Genomic DNA, 17923 nt, shown 5'->3' on the forward strand with positions numbered 1-17923 from the left:
AACCTTTAGGGATGATTTTCACAAAATTGCGGGGATGTTGACTCAAAATATCTTAGTCCTTTGTTTTAGGTTGTACACAAGTGACCTGCCAAATTTGAGCTGAGTTGTTTGGCTGTGTCTGAGGCCTTTCCCTTGTAAGTGTTACACTCTTCCTCATGGCCATCAATGGGCAGTGACCTCTATTATGTCACTGGTCATCCCGCACTGGTTGACGACTTCTGCATTTGTACAGTTCCCCCTCTGTAGCCTTGGATAAATGTCAGCTCCAAGGTGTCATTCAACAGGCCTCTGATTAGACCCTTTCCCTTGGTTTCCAGTTCTCTCCAGCAAAAGTTTGGGTCAAGAATTTTTGTCATTGTAACAAAGGCCACCAGACCCAGAACTCTACTTGCGTGTCCAGCACTTAGACAGTCTCAATTTTTGGGACTCCTCTGTGACAAAAAGCTGACTTGGCTGCTCCAGATTCATCAGCTAAAGATTAGCTGCATGCAAAAGCTTAATGCTCCTACTTCTTTGCCCACACCTCTTGGGGTGCAGATTACGGTACTCTCCATCATATTTACTGGGCTGTAGTCCAATCCCACTTGAACTATGGTTGCTAGGTTTATGGCTCACTGGTGCCTTCACCTTTGAAATTGTTGGACCCAGTCCTTATTGTGGAGTTTGACTGGCCACTAGCACCTTCTTGACAAGTTCTGTAGACAGTGTCCTTGCCAAAGTGGGAATCTTCCCTCCTCCGTTCCAATAGTACCAACTCTTTCCCACCTATGTAATTGCCATTTGACAATTTCCTGATCATCCAACATATCCTGTTCCTGTTGCATATGAGGTACATTGATCCCCTCTACATTTCCCCACTCGGGTGGGATTACCAGTTGGGATGCACCTCGCAGCCCTCAGCCAGGAGCTCTTCATATCATCTTTAGAATGTACTCCCCAACTTTTCTTGCAAATTGTTTTCTGTAAATTGTTTTTCAGCTCTGGCACCAGTGTTGACATAGAGTGCCTTGCCATTAATACTGCTTCATACTTCTCTTATCTGAGCACATTTTTGGTGGACGTCACTACCTCTGGATGAACACACTCTTGACTGAGGGACTTTTTAGTCCCTTAACCCCAATCAAACAACCACCTCTGAAGATAGAAGTATAAAATTACATATTATTTTTTGTTTTGTGTTCTCTCTGTCGTGTTAAAATTTAATTATGTCACAGGTTTAAGTCAGCTGCATCATGATAACAATGTCTTTAATTTTGTTTTTTAACTCAGGCGTTCCAGTTCAAGTGGCGACTCCTCAGCACTGCAGAAGAATGGTTCTCAGACTTCACCACCACCACCACCTCCACGATACCTATGGATTCGCATAGCACTTTTTGAGAAATCTTTGGCCAAGATAATTGACTACTTGGTGCAAAACAGTAGGTGAGCTGTTTAGACTGTTGATCAGAAAGTAAGCATGTACCTGTATGGTGTGTGATGAGGTGGCAGGTGTCCCCCCCCCCCCCCCCCCCCTCCCCACTCTAGTGTGCATACCTTCTAAACACTTATTTAACATATGGTTCGTTGGCAGCACAGTTACATGTGATAGATTTAGGCAGAGCAACTTTAAATTTGTGTCTAATGTCCTAGCCTTACATATCACAGATAAGATTAGTGTCACTTGAAAATGTTTCAACCTGTTGCCTTCCTTGCTTCCTGACTTAGCAAGCAACTTTGCAAATGGATTGTTTCTTTGCTTGCTTTCTGACAAATTTCAAGTCAAACTATTTTCCACATTCCATAGATGAAATTTGCCATAGTGTAAGATTTTTAAAAAATATTTTGTCAATAAAAATAAACTGACTTTCCATTTCCTGTTATGTTACTTACAGGAAGGAAATTGGTATCTCATGTTGGCACATTAATAACACCTATTATTTAACTCCCATTTGACAGTATTCCTCCCCTGTCAGATAGTGTGTGCCATCCATGTGGTGTCAATGTTGGTAAAGATAATTCATTCTATATAAATATTTTCTCATCGTTGACTGTATCAATAAATAAAGTTCAGCATTCTTGTATATACTTTGATGTCTGTGTCTCTGTACCAGGCCAGTGGTTTCGTATTATCTAAGGCTGTGATCGTTAATCCTTTCACTGCTACAGATATGCTCTCTCCATTCTGTGCTGAGCACATCTTTTCTGTGGCTGTATTGTTCGCCAGATGATGCTTCATGTGCTGAGTGTTGGTGTTCCAGCTGCTGTGACATACTTAATTTTGTAAACTCTCATCACCAGTTTTGTAAGCTCTTGTCACCAGTTTTGTAATGGCACCATTACTACTGCTGTGGAGACCACGTTGCCACTGTTGTTACAGTAAGCCGAGTTTGTGAGTTCCTGAAACGGCTTCTGGTGCAGTACACCGCTACGACAATTTCTCCCTGCCACTTTTACACAGCTGTGCCCCAGAGTCAGGTAACAGGATAGGAGAATGAAGGCTCTACAACACTCCAACAAATTAGCAACAAAGTCACACAAATGAGTTAAAAAGGTTTACTCATCTTTGTGACTTGTCGAATAATGAAGGTCTGTAAAACTGCATGTAATACAACATGAAAAAGGCTGTCAATGGCTAAGTGCAAATGATCATAGGTAAACTTCACAGTACATAGCAAATGCAAATTACAACAACTGTCTGTCCACTTTTAAGAGTTCACTAAACGATATTCCCTGCCTAAGTCAGTCCTGGATGATGATCTATAACCAAGTAGGCGAGAGCTGCTCTTCTGTCTTCTGAGTAGGCTTCTGACTGCTGTCGTCTGGTCATTGGCGGATTATATTTGGCCAGCAGTTGGCCAAGGCGAAGTTGATATCTTCATCCTCAGCTCTGCCCGTGGCGCTGGTGGAACTTGCGCGAGGGACCTGTCTCTATGACACTGGCATCAGCTTGCATCTTTTGCGTCTGTGGTGTTTTTCCCTGCCTGTGTCTTGTTTGGATGACACGACACAATTTTTGAATATCTTACAGTCTTGTATCTTCATTCAATAAAGGACTGGCTTTATTTTCATTATTCATCTTAGTTACTGTGCTGCATCAAGTTCAGTAAAACATAGCACAAAATTTTAAATAACAGGCAGAGGTAAAAACTCATTGCATGGACTCTGTGAATGATTGATTTTAGTTAATACATTGTGGTGTATGAAATGTAGATAAGATACAGTAATTTTATTTAAAACTGAGAGCAGAATGATATTTTATTTCATTAGAGTTACTGACTTTTATATCTAATGGACAGTCATGTGATGCGCCCATTTCCATCCCTCCTAATCATGAATTGCATGGTCATAACAAATGTTGTATTTCATAAATGGTTCAAGATATTGAAACACTTTTTTTTTTAATGATAGCATGCAAAGAGGCACATATGTTGTTCTTTAATTGACCAAGATGTGGAAGTAACTCATTCCCAACAGAGTGATCAGTGGAACAGGACATGAAAACAGGTCAATAACATTTCAGGAAAGCCCAGAGGCTACTTTCTAATATGTCCTCAGCACTGGGTGGGTGGTGGAGCATGAGGAGTTAACTTGCCCACATCAGTTAAAGGGTTAATCATGTCGTGTCTGTCACAAGTTTTATTTATGGCTTCCCATTTGTCTTGGTTCCTTTCTGACAGATCTTCACCAGGCAGATGTAGTATTTTAGCTTGGCATCATTGTTATTTATGATGTGGTATGAATTTGCCAACTATGTGCTGCCTCAAAACTAAATACAAAACTTTAGGAACTTAAGATTATTTCTCATCACTGTTGTGCAAGTAATCACAATGTGTTTCAACATTTTACAGCCTCTTTGTAGCTATTTACAAAATAATTCTCATTCTCATTTATTGATTCAGTGGTATCTGACAAGCTGTATGGTCTGTTTCAGCAAATACTATGAGAAAGATGCCCTTGTCGCAGATCCTGACTATGGCTCAATCTTGAGCTCCCTTCTTGGTAAGTTAACTCAACCAAGCAAAACTGTAATTCGGGTTTCTAGTTAATTTTGAACACTTCACCTTTGTTATCTTTATCATCATGGATAATCTTTCAGTTGGCCCGTGTGCATTGGATTACTCTAAAACAAAGACACAGGACCATTTCTGGACTGATCCTCCAGCAGATGAATTAGTGCAAAGGCATCGTATATCAACAGGTCAGAGTACCCCTCCTCCTCGGCGCCGTACTGCCCTAAATGTGAGTAACAAACTATTTTGTCATCTAAAACTAGACTTTTCATTACGGTCTGTTCACATATTTTTGCCAGTGCCTTGCGGCTTTTATAGCTTGTGCGCTTTAACTCTGATTCCAGTCACTGTTTCTATCTGCCTGACATTATTTCTTGAGAACTTCATTCCTCCAGCTTTTGTTGTGATGTATCTAAATTAATGTACACTTTATGCAGAGTCCAAAAATGTTGCATCATACTGTAGCTTCCTAGGAACGCCCTAATCGATTTAAAAGCCCATTTTCTTCCATGTACACTTTCACATCTTACTACATAAAGGAAACTACTGTTTGTCTAAAGCCTCTATTTTTTTTCTTCTTTTTTCTGTAAAGTCTTTATTTCAGCATATTCAAATCTTTATTTTTATCAGCATACTGTCCATTGTACAGTATGTTCTGCATTTTATTATCTTGTTGTTTTCAATCATGTGCATTTATAAACTAGATATGGAACTGTTGTCTTCAAACGGGTACTGAAATGGATAAGTTACAAACATACATATCATTGCCAAACACTTGTCTCCATGATGCCCATCATGGAAAGTGTTCAATTTGGTGGATTAAGTAAAAGCATTCATTAACAGGCAGAAGTATCCATTGCATTCAACTTCTGTAAAGAACTAACAAAAAATTACAATTGGTGCTAATTTACTCACGCTGATACTTATCAGAATGAGTTGAAAATCATGTCATTTATATTGTCAAGATTTGGTTATGACCCAGGTTATTAATGTTTTTATTAGTAAAGAACAATATTTTATTTTACTGTTTAATTTCAATGCTGTGTATACAGATGGAGGGAGGGTCCAAAAAATTATCACTATTTGATAGTTCATATATTCTTAAAAAAATTGACCTACAATTATGTTTTTGCCATTGAGAGTGAGTTATATGTTTGGAATGAGTGCTGATTGCGCTGAACTTCAAACCAAACCACCCGTGTCAGTTTATCTGGCAAAGTGGCAGCACATGCCACTACAATTTTTTCACAGAGTTCATTTATTGTTGATAGTTCGAGTCAATACACACCATCTTGATCATCTCCTACACTTAGATGTCCAAAGGTATCAAATCAGAGAAGTGATGTGGGCACTTAATAGGACCTCTTTGATGTATCAATCGTCTGGGTGTAGTGTAGTCCATGAACACTGTGATATCTCGATGGTAGTGAAGTATGGCTCCATCTTGTTTCATATCAAAGTCTTAATCTTCATACAGGGTTTGAATGACAGGCAAAATCCCTGTCTTAAGACTATCAACGTATGTATTATAACTTACAGTACCATCAAAGAGCTATGGACTAATCAAACCATGCAATGATAGACTACACCATGTCACACATTAAACAATGGTAGATTCACTGCCTTGTCCGCATGAGTGTAAGAATATTCAGCAGTCCAGAAGACACAGTTGTGTCAGTTCTTAGTATATTTTAGTTTTAAGTTGGGCCTTATCAGACCACACTAATTTCCCAGCCAATTCCTCATCCTCATGAACTGTGTGCTCAGACCACTCACAGTATTCAGTCCTTTGATCGGAGTGGTTCTCATTCATTCTGTGAAACAATCTGAAAATGTACATGTTCCACTTTTCACTCATAAGAATGTTTGTTTACACTGATTGACTCTCCACACTTGTATATGCTCCCTGTTTCACTTATTTTTGCTGTGATCTGGTGAAAGGTTACAGCACTGGAGTAGCTCTTCATGATCTATTCTGTTGCTTCATTTCAAACTTATCACAGATATGGATGGTTGTTCATTGTGTTGACGCCCATATTCCAAACTCTTTCTGCTACTGCCGATTGTATGCTGAGAGTGATCTTGTGCTCCAGTGTGATTTCAGTGCAGCCTTACGTATCACAAGTGGTAAGATTGCCTCTTCTACACTGTCTTCCACTGTGTGTGTGTGTGTGTGTGTGTGTGTGTGTAGTTTTTTTGCTTGTTTGTTTCTCTGTTCAACACAACATATAAAAATTTCCCTCCATTGAAGTGTAAGAGTGGTTGATTTTCTGCTAATATACATGGGATCCCAAAAAGTTGAAGTCACTGTTTGCAATTCAATAATTTCAAAACAAAATGACTTACAGTTAATAGTTTAATGCTGAAATGTAGTGTAACTATTAAATTCATCATTGGTAAGTGGCACTGGTCATTCATGTCGCACATGTGAGGGTGGTGTGGCAAGTCAATATAGTGGATGATGGTGCAGTAGTGTGTGTGTGTGTGTGTGTGTGTGTGTGTGAGTGAGAGAGAGAAAACAATCTATAAATTAATTGGATAGATAAAAAAATCTACTCACCAAGTGGCAGCAGAACACACACATAAAAGGAGGTTATAAATTGGCAAGCTTTTGGAGCCAGTGGCTCCATTTTCAGGCAGAAGGGTTGAACAGTAAGGAAGAGGGGTGAAGAAGAAGGAGTGGAGAGGTCTAGGAGAAGGAGAACATTTTGGGACAATCACCCAGAACCATGTGTCACGGGAGACTTATCAGACAGGATGAGATGAAGACTAATTGTTGGGGACTATATTGGATGAGATTTGAAAACCTGAGAGCTTAAAGGTGGAAGACAGAGTAATATGCAAGACAGAGATTACTGCTTAAACATCGTGCATGAGTTAATAAGAATGAAAAGCTAATTGCATTGTATGTAACAGCAGTGGGAAGGAGGCGGTGAAAAATAGATGGGTAAGAAAATGAAAATCGTAGAAAACTAAAATGGAGTGAAGAAAAGAGTAGTTAATGTGAAGAAATGCTGAGACAGAAGATATTAACATAAATTAAGGCCAGGTGGGTGGCAAGAACCAAGGACTTGTTGTAGCGCTATTTCCCACCTGTGGAGTTCTGAGAGACTTGTGTCTGGGGGCAAGAATCCAGATGGCACGTGTGGTGAAATGGGCACTGAGGTCACGATTATCATGTTTTAAAGCAGGATATTGCTTGTTGCCAGTATACTCAGTGTGCCTATGCCCATTCATCCTAATTGATAACTTGGTGGTAGTCATGTCAATGCTAAAGGCCGAGCAGTGTTTATAGTATATGACATGTCATTTCACAGGTGGCTCTCACTTTGATAGTGTGTGTTTTGCCAGTTAAAGGGCTGTGTATAGATAATGATAGGAGGGTGCACAGGGCATACTGTGCAGTGGGTTTAGTCACAGGGGTAGGAGTCATAGGCCAGGGAGATGGGTCCAGAGGGAGCAAGGGTCTGACAAGAATATTGTGGAGGTTGGAATGGTGATGAAAAGCTATTTTTGTCTGACTCTATGCTTCTTCTGCACCCATCTCCCTACTGTATGGCTCCTACCCCTGTGACTGACCCTGCTGCAAGACTTGCCCTCCCCACCCATCTGGCCTTAATGTTTGTTAATTTCTTCCGTCTCACCATTTCATCACAGTAACCACTCTTTTTTTCACTCCACTTTAGTTTTCTACATCTTTAATTCTCTTATCCATCTGTTTTTCACCACCTCCCTCCTACCTCTGTTATGTACAATGCACTTAGCTTTTCACTCCTATTAGCATACTACAAAAAATACTCCAAAATATTAAGAAAAGTAATAAAAGCAGCAAAAACAATGCATAATGATGAAATCATTTATAATTCAGCTAATAAATCAAAGGCTATGTGGAGTGTTATAAAAAAAGAATATGGAGAATACAGACAACCTTGGAAAAATATAACACTATCACATAAAAATAAAAAAATAACAAACCCCTTAGAAGTAGCTAACACATTTAACAACTTTTTCACAGGTGTTGCTGAAAATATGTTACAATCAAACTTTAAGAGCATCCAGGCAAATGAATATAAAATAAGTACATGCAGAGGATCAATGTACATCAGTTCTGTTTCACAAGATGAAGTAGCTAAAGCAATAAAAGGACTAAAAAATTCCAAATCGGCAGGCATTGATGGTATACCTGCAACAATGTTAAAGAAGAGCGCATCAAACCTAATTGAAGTACTCACACATTTATGCGACTGCTCACTTCAGGCAGGCACTTTCCCTGATGTGTTAAAAACATCAAAAGTTATTCCTGTATATAAAAAAGGGGATAAAGACAATGTAAATAACTACAGACCCATCACAATTTCCTCCTGCATCTCTAAAGTACTGGAAAAAGTTATGTATGAGAAACTTATGAAATTTATAAATAAAAACAGCATCCTATGTAATGAACAACATGGATTCAGAAATAAGAGGTCAACGACAACTGCTGTCTATGAGTGCATCAATTCCATCCTAAACCTGATGGACAAAAAACAGGAAACAATAGGAGTCTTTATTGACTTGTCAAAAGCTTTTGACATGGTGGACCATAAAATTCTGCTATCAAAGCTAGAAAGATATGGTATTCGAGGTCTGTCCAACAAGTGGATCAATTCCTTCCTGACAAATCGTATGCAGGCAGTGTGCGTCAAGCACACAAATATTGAACTAAAAACTGTATCTAATCACTTATCTGACTATAAACAAATAAAATGTGGTGTACCCCAAGGATCCGTATTGGGACCCCTTCTGTTTCTTCTGTACATAAATGATCTCAGCTTAAATATTGATGCACACAAATCAATCATATTTGCAGATGACACCACGATTCTATTAAAAGGAGACGACGATGAACAGTTACAGCAGACAGTAAACACGGTCACGAAACAACTTAGCAGCTGGGCACAGAGTAACCAGCTTGTAATAAACAGTAAGAAAACCGTTGCTCTAAAATTCCACAATGTTCCTAATAAGGACATGTTTATCCCATCAGTCTCTATCAATGACGAACCAGTTGGTAACGGTACTGAAACCAAATTCTTAGGACTTTGGCTGCAGAGTAACATCAGATGGAATAAGCATATTGAATGTCTCAATACAGAACTGAGCAAAACATGTTATCTTCTTTGTTCATTAAAATCATGCTGTAGTGAGAAAACAGTAATGAGTGCATATCATGCGTACTTTCATTCTCGTCTTAGATATGGGGTCACCTTCTGGGGAAACTCTAAAATAGCTAATAGCACATTTAAACTACAAAAAAAGGGCCATCAGAATCTTGTTTGGATGCAAGCCTAGAGACTCTTGTAAACCCCTGTTTAAGAAATCTGGTATTTCCCCATTACCGTGTGTATACATTATGGAAACCCTTTTGTTCTTTAAATTAAATGTAATAGGCAAGGACCAGAGACTACAAAAAAACTGTGATATACATGAGCACTTTACCAGACAAAACAGGAACTTACATATGACTCAAATCAGCACAGCACTGTGCCAAAAAGGTACTTTTCACATGGGAGTTAAGCTTTATAACAAACTTCCTGAAAACATAAAAGCCATCACTGAGGTCAATACATTTGGAAAATCTCTAAAGTCATATTTACAGCATCACTGCTTTTATTCCATTGATGAATATTTAAATTTATGAAATGTGTTATATAAATACTTGTGTGTAAAGTATATTATTGTAAGCTTAAATATGTATGCCTTGAAATTACTTTCAGCCTGTATATTTATAACTTGACTTGTCCAATGTCTTATGCATAAGCTGCTATGTAGACAACAGGACCAATAAAATACAATCTACAATCTACAAAACTCATGCACGATGTTTAAGCAGTAATCTCTGTCTTGTGGTCTCACCTAACCCACAGTTCAAGGTGGCTTTCCCAAAAACTACCCCTTTTTCTAGACCTCTCCAGTCCTTTTCCTTCACCCATCTTCCTTACCTTTCAACCCTTCTACATAGAGGAGGAACCACTGGATCTGAAAGCATGCCATATTATTACCTTCTTTTATGTGTGTGTTCTGCCACTGCTTGGTGAGTAGACTTTTTTTTATCTATACAATTTTTATATGTTGATTAATGTAAATGTCATGTGATTAGGGCCTCCTGTCGTGTAGACCATTCACTGGGTGCAAGACTTTCGATTTGACGCCATATCGGTGACTTGTGCATAGGTGGGGATGAAATGATGATGATTAGGACACCAAAGCACCCAGTCTCTAGCGGAGAAAATCTGACCCAGCTGGAAATCGAACCCGGGCCCTTAGGATTGACATTCTGTCGCGCTGACCACTCAGCTACTGGGAACGGACATAGTGATTAATGACTTAGTTAACAAAGATCCCATTTTTTGCAACCAAATGTTTTAGTTTGTATTTATCAAAAATGTTTCACCTATTCATGTTAGGAAGTATTAGTGGTCTATAACATAAAGAAAATTATTTAATTATATATGTTTTGATAGGAGCTCTGTAGTTTTTGCTGGCAGCTCATTTAAATTTTTTAAATGTATAGTGACACATTATTGTGTTTATTTACACTCGAATTCATTTGTATGTCATCTTCATGTGTCCACATGTTCTTATGTATGTACAAGATGCATAGTTGATAGATGGTATTTACACATTTCACTGTGCATAACCTGTACAGTTGTGCATTGGACGTGGTCTTGCCCACATGCTGTACAGCTGATTTGAGGGATAAAGGGAGCTGTGAAGTTGAGAGTAGTGCAGAGTGAGTGTAGAGTGGTGATGGAGAGAGGGTGGGTAGTGGGGTACAAAGATGATGTGACTTACCAAACGAAAGCGCTGGCACGTCGATAGACACACAAACAAACACAAACATACACACAAAATTCAAGCTTTCGCAACAAACGGTTGCTTCATCTGGAAAGAGGGAAGGAGAGGGGAAGACGAAAGGATGTGGGTTTTAAGGGAGAGGGTAAGGAGTCATTCCAATCCCGGGAGCGGAAAGACTTACCTTAGGGGGAAAAAAGGATAGGTATACACTCTTGCGCTCGCTCGCGCGCGCGCGCTCGCGCGCGCTCACACACACACACACACACACACACACACACACACACACACACACACACACACACACACACATATCCGCACATACACAGACACAAGCAGATATTTGTAAAGGCAAAGAGTTTGGGCCTTTGAATATGTCCGTCTGCACCTGCACACGTGTGGATGGACACGCATGCGCGTGCGAGTGTACACCCCCCCCTCCCCCCTCCAAGGCAAGCTTCAAGGAATCCTCAGAACCTTAGGCCCCCTACAAAACCTTTCACCTGACTCCATCAACCTCCTGACCCCACCGACACCCCGCACCCCTACCTTCTACCTTCTTCCTAAACCTCCTGACCCCACCGACACCCCACACCCCTACCTTCTATCTTCTTCCTAAAATTCACAAACCCAATCATCCCGACCGCCCCATTGTAACTGGTTACCAAGCCCCCACAGAACGTATCTCTGCCTACTTAGATGAACACCTTCAACCTATTACATGCAGTCTCCCATCCTTCATCAAAGACACCAACCACTTTCTCGAACGCCTGGAATCCTTACCCAATCTGTTACCCCCAGAAACCATCCTTGTAACCATTGATGCCACTTCCTTATACACAAATATCCCGCACGTCCAGGGCCTCACTGCGATGGAGCACTTCTTTTCACGCCGATCACCTGCCACCCTACCTAAAACCTCTTTCCTCATTACCTTAGCCAGCTTCAACTTGACCCACAACTTCTTCACTTTTGAAGGCCAGACATACCAACAATTAAAGGGAACAGCCATGGGTACCAGGATGGCCCCCTCGTACGCCAATCTATTCATGGGTCACTTAGAGGAAGCCTTCTTGGTTACCCAGGCCTGCCAACCCAAAGTTTGGTACAGATTTATTGATGACATCTTCATGATCTGGACTCACAGTGAAGAAGAACTCCAGAATTTCCTCTCCAACCTCAACTCCTTTGGTTCCATCAGATTCACCTGGTCCTACTCCAAATCCCATGCCACTTTCCTTGATGTTGACCTCCACCTGTCCAATGGCCAGCTTCACACGTCCGTCCACATCAAACCCACCAACAAGCAACAGTACCTCCATTATGACAGCTGCCACCCATTCCACATCAAATGGTCCCTTCCCTACAGCCTAGGTCTTTGTGGCAAACGAATCTGCTCCAGTCCGGAATCCCTGAACCATTACACCAACAACCTGACAACAGCTTTCGCATCCCGCAACTACCCTCCCGAGCTGGTACAGAAGCAAATAACCAGAGCCACTTCCTCATCCTCTCAAACCCAGAACCTCCCACAGAACAACAACAAAAGTGCCCCACTTGTGACAGGATACTTTCTGGGACTGGATCAAACACTGAATGTGGCTCTCCAGCAGGTATAAGACTTCCTCAAATCCTGCCCTGAAATGAGATTCATCCTTCATGAAATCCTCCCCACTCCATCAAGAGTGTCTTTCCGCCGTCCACCTAACCTTCGTAACCTCTTAGTTCATCCCTATGAAATCCCCAAACCACCTTCCCTACCCTCTGGCTCCTACCCTTGTAACCGCCCCCGATGTGAAACCTGTCCCATGCACCCTCCCACCTGTAACCCGGAAGGTGTACACGATCAAAGGCAGAGCCACGTGTGAAAGCACCCACGTGATTTATGAACTGACCTGCCTACACTGTGACGCATTCTATGTGGGAATGACCAGCAACAAACTGTCCATTCGCATGAATGGACACAGGCAGACAGTGTTTGTTGGTAATGAGGATCACCCTGTGGCTAAACATGCCTTGGTGCACGGCCAGCACATCTTGGCACAGTGTTACACCGTCCGGGTTATCTGGATACTTCCCACTAACACCAACCTATCCGAACTCCAGAGATGGGAACTTGCTCTTCAATATATCCTCTCTTTCCGTTATCCACCAGTCCTCAATCTCTGCTAATTTCAAGTTGCCGCCACTCATACCTCACCTGTCATTCAGTAACATCTTTGCCTCTGCACTTCCACCTCGACTGACATCTCTGCCCAAACTCTTGCCTCTGTATATGTCTGCTTGTGTCTGTGTGTGTGTGTGGATGGATGTGTGTGTGTGTGCGGGTGTGTGCCCGTCCTTTTTTCCCCCTAGGATGGGTCTTTCCGCTCCCGGGATGGGAGTGGCTCCTTGCCCTCTCCCTTGAGGCCCGCATCCTTTCGTCTTTCCCTCTCCTTCCCTCTTTCCTGGTGGGGCGGCCGTTGGTTGCAGGAGCTGGAATTTTGTGTGTATGTTTGTGTGTCTGTCGACGTGCCAGCGACGAAAGCGCTGGCAGGTCGATAGAAACACAAACAGACACATACATACACACAAAATTCAAGCTTTCGCAACAAACTGTTGCCTCATCAGGAAAGAGGGAAGGAGAGGGAAAGACGAAAGGAAGTGGGTTTTAAGGGAGAGGGTAAGGAGTCATTCCAATCCCGGGAGCGGAAAGACTTACCTTAGGGGGAAAAAGGGATAGGTATACACTCGCTTAAAAAAAAAAAACTCTGTTCAGCAGCTGTCACATAACACACCAATGACAGACTTCATTCATGCTGGTATGTTCTACCAAACGAATCCATGAAAAGCAGTTGATGTCCTTATGTTTGCATCCACTTTTATGTACCACTGTGAAGTTGCATTCCTGAAGCCTCAGTGCTCATCTCACCTGTCAATCCGACTAATAAGCCAGCATAGAGAATGGTAATCTGTCACAGATATGAAAGGCTTGCCCAATAAATACGGCCAAAATCTTTTTATGGCCCAAACAAGCGTGTGACGACTTTCAGCATACCGCAAACATGTACCGAACTGTCAAAAATCTCAAGTAATTTTAAACTCACCATAGGTTACGAATAACAACGAAGATTCTTCTCTTCTAAATCACTCCACTGAATCCGTCCTTTCAGTCCAGAGATACTTTGCACCACTGATGCTTGCTCTTTGGCTTTTGTCACCACACTGCTAATGTTTTGCACTGTGCAATCAGTGTTTCATTATGCCAAAACGAAAGTGTAATTTTAACAGCAATATAAAAAGCGAGTCTCTTTTTATCACTGGTAGTGGAGAAACTGTAGAATGTATGTTGTGCAGATCAAAATTTGCTATTGGTCATGGTGGAAGGTCTGACATTGTGAATCACATTAAGACGAAGAAACATCGCATGAGTGATCAAACGAAAAGAGCAAATAAATGCGTGAGTGACTACTACGTAAACTTAAAATCAGTAACAGAAATGGATAGGCAGTTGGCAGCACAAGAAGCTATGTTTGCATTCCACAGTGCAATGCATAACGATAGCTTTGAGTCAATGGCCTGTACTACAGCAGTTGTTAAAAAAACTTTTCAATCCTGAATTCACATGTGGAAAAGCAAAATGTAATGCAAGCATTTCAAATGTTATTGCACCGTATGCAGCTCAGCAGGTTTTAAATGAACTGAAAAGTGCTTGATTCATTTCTGTAATGATTGATACATCGAATCATCTGGATTTGAAGTTGGTTCCTCTCCTTATCAGGTATTTTCACCCTGAAAATGGCATCACGGTGAAAGTGCTCGAATTGGTTAGTTTAGCTGGAGAAACTTCAGATTTACTTCAGAATTATGTACTGGAGGTTTTAAAGAAATATGATCTTGAGGGAAAGGTGATTGCAGTTTCTGCAGACAACATTGACACCAATTTTTGTAATAAGCAGAGGAAAGGAAAAAACAATTTGTTCTATAACTGCAACAGAACACAGTGAATAATATAGTAGGTGTTGGCTGTCCAGCACATGTGGTGCACAGTTCCTTACAAACTGGCTCAGGTTGCCTACCCATCGACTGCTAATTAATTGTAAAAAAAAAAAAAAAAAAATTCTACCAGCATTTCCACATATATACAGTAAGGGTTGAATCTCTGAAGTCACTCTGTAAGTTTACTGAAACTGAATACAAAACTGTACTTGGACACAGAAAGGCAAGGTGGCTATCTCTGCTACCAGCATTGGAAAGAATTGTAGAGATATTTCCTGCTTTGAAATCATATTTCATTTCCCTTGATAAGTGTCCTGTTATCCTTAAACAATTCTTTGATAACCCTGTGTCTAGTGTTCTTGTACATTTTCTTGTTAGCCAGCTAAAAACTTTCTCCACAACAATTAAATGTATTGAGAAACAAGAAATCACAATAGTGGAAGTTTATCAAGAAATAAACAAATTATTGGGCAAATTACAGTGTAGAAAATCTGAAAGATTTCTCAGATCCTTTATACATGAGACTCCAAGAAAGCTGGAAGAAGAGGGTGAAATTACTGTAGAACAATTTCATATTTATGCTGACATCTTCTATGACTCTTGCATTGAGTATATTAAAGAATGGTGTTTACCATTTCTCACACCTTTTAAAGCATTTGACTGGATTAATACTGAAAAGGAGCGGCTGCAGTGGAAGGATATTCAGGACTGTTGTGTTTTTGTTAAAAGTATTGTACCAAATTTTCCTGTTGATGAAGACGAACTGTTCGATGAATTTTCATGTGCACAGAACTTGATAAAAAGTGAAGAAGGAGACAAAGAAAGTGTTAGTGTAACGTGGTGTAAAATATTTGCTTATTTCAAAAGTAAAAACATTAACATGAAAAACATTATTCATTTGGTGGAGTTTTGTCGGGCAATTCCTGGGTCAAATGCTGCTGTGGAATGTGTGTTTTCGTTAGTGAACTCTTTGTGGTCAGATGGAAAAAACAGAATGAAAGTTGAAACAGTGAGGGCCTTGTTCATCGTCAAAACACACTTTAATGGTGCATCGTGTACTGTCTTTTATGATACAATTTCAAACGAAAATTCACTTCGTGATAAAGTACATAAAAGTGAAAAGTACGCTGATAGTGCGGCAGAATAATTGTAAAAATGATTTGGGGTCATCTATTTTATTTATTTATTTCGTGTTCTATAGATCCATATGGGAACATCCCTGGATATAGAACGAGTCAAGGTTTTTTACAGATTATTGTTTTGTGCACAGATACATTGATCTTATCATTTGATTAAAGAAACTGTGAAGTTTAGCATGTACCCTTACATATTAGTTAAGATACAGGACATCTGAAAGAATATACAGTCATAAATAAATTTGGGTATTGTTCTTAAGTTATACAGGAGTCATATACGGACATACATAGATTTGGGAATTGTATTAAGTTACACTGTATGATTAATCAATTGTAGAGGTCACACAGTAAGGTTTAAGCACAAACAAGAGAATCTGTGCATTTTTGCTAAGAAATTCATCAATACTGTAACAAGATTCGTCTAAAAGGAACTGCTTCAGATTTTCTTTAAACTTTGGCATGTTTCCAACCAGTTCTTTAATGTGTGGTGGGAGTGCATTAAAAATCTTAGGTGCCACTGTATAAAACCCCCTTCTGGACCATGATTTTCGTTTTTAGCTCATAATGGATATCCAGTTTCCTTTGGGTGTTATAACTGTGGTATGAGCTATTGATTTTGAATAAGTTGCTATTTTTTGAAACAAAGCACATAAGGGAAAAAATATATTGGGCAGGTGTTGTAAGGATTTGTAGAGCTCTAAACAGGTCCCTGCACGAGTGCCTAGGATGTACTCCACACATAATTCTTATAGCTCGCTTCTGTGCATGGAACACTTCTTTTGCTGTTGGTTGATTTCCCCAAAATGTTATACCATAGGCCATAAGTTGGTGAAAATAGCCAAAATATGCTGTTGTTATTGTGTTCATTTCCCTAGTGTCTGAAATTATTCTTAAGGCAAATGTTGCTGAGCTTAGCCTTTTGCACAGATCTTGAATATGGTGGTGCCACTTCATTTTGCTATTTATATGCAGACCCAAGAATTTGGAGGACAACCTTTAAAATCTTGTGCTCACCCATTTTTAGGTTCATTTCATTAGTAACATTTGTGTTAGAAGAGACATGAATGTAATTTGTCTTTTTTAGGTTGACTGTAAGGCCATTGGTTTCAAACCAGTTTGTCAAATCTGCAGAAGCTTTATTTGCAGCCTCATTTGACACATTCCCTGAGAGATTATTAACCGATAAAGTGATGTTGTCAGCAAACATGAGTATTTTCCCTGACCACCATGCAATCCTTCCACAATTACCGTCTGCTTTCTACCACACAGATAGGATTCAAGCCACGTGCCTACGGTTCCACCCATTCCTAGTGTCTTGGCTTTACTCAAGAGAATATGGTGACTTACACTGTCAAAAGCTTTTGACAGGTCACAAAATATTCCAACCGTCATCATATTATTATTTATGGCTTCCATAACATTGTCAACAAAGGCATGTATTGCATCCATGGTTGATACCCCTTTCCGAAAGCCAAACTGGTTATTGCTGAGGATGTTATATTTCCTAAGATGCTCAACCATTCTGCTATGCATCAATTTCTCTAGTACCTTGGAGAAAACTGAGAGTAATGAAATTGGTCAATAGTTTGTAGCCTCAGTTTTTTCTCCCTTTTTATAAATTGGTCGTATGAGCCCATATTTTAGCCTGTCGGGGAAAATACCTTCTTCCAATGATGTATTACTAATATGGCAGAGGACTGTACTTATTTCTTTACGTGCACGTTGTAAAGGTAAACTTGTATGTGTATTAAATTTAGTCAATACAATATTTATGTTCTGTTTTTTTTCTTCATTGTCCCAGGTTTTTCTCTAATTTATTTTAAATGTTCCCTTTTTCAATGAAAATGAAATGGACACCCTAATAACAGGGACTAGGATCCAGTGGGTTGGAAATGGTTGCGTGTCATCCCAGCTCATCTACAGCCAGCTATCCTCAAATATTTCCACAATGATCCAACATCTGGTCATGTGTGATTTGCGAATACT

At 40.1% G+C, this 17923-nt stretch overlaps 1 protein-coding gene across 4 annotated transcripts in view; it reads left to right on the forward strand.

The window, feature by feature from the left end:
- Positions 1-17923, forward strand: part of LOC126419820 (small G protein signaling modulator 1-like) — a 275459-nt gene that overhangs the window by 23380 nt on the left and 234156 nt on the right. For all 4 annotated transcript variants that reach the window (XM_050087048.1, XM_050087049.1, XM_050087050.1 and 1 more), the window contains exons 5-7: positions 1270-1422; positions 3911-3978; positions 4076-4218. In XM_050087048.1, coding sequence (XP_049943005.1) covers positions 1270-1422; positions 3911-3978; positions 4076-4218 — 364 coding nt within the window. The remainder of the gene's footprint in view (positions 1-1269; positions 1423-3910; positions 3979-4075; positions 4219-17923) is intronic.

Source organism: Schistocerca serialis, chromosome 9, assembly GCF_023864345.2.
Source record: "Schistocerca serialis cubense isolate TAMUIC-IGC-003099 chromosome 9, iqSchSeri2.2, whole genome shotgun sequence".
NCBI classification, from domain to species: Eukaryota; Metazoa; Arthropoda; class Insecta; order Orthoptera; family Acrididae; genus Schistocerca; species Schistocerca serialis.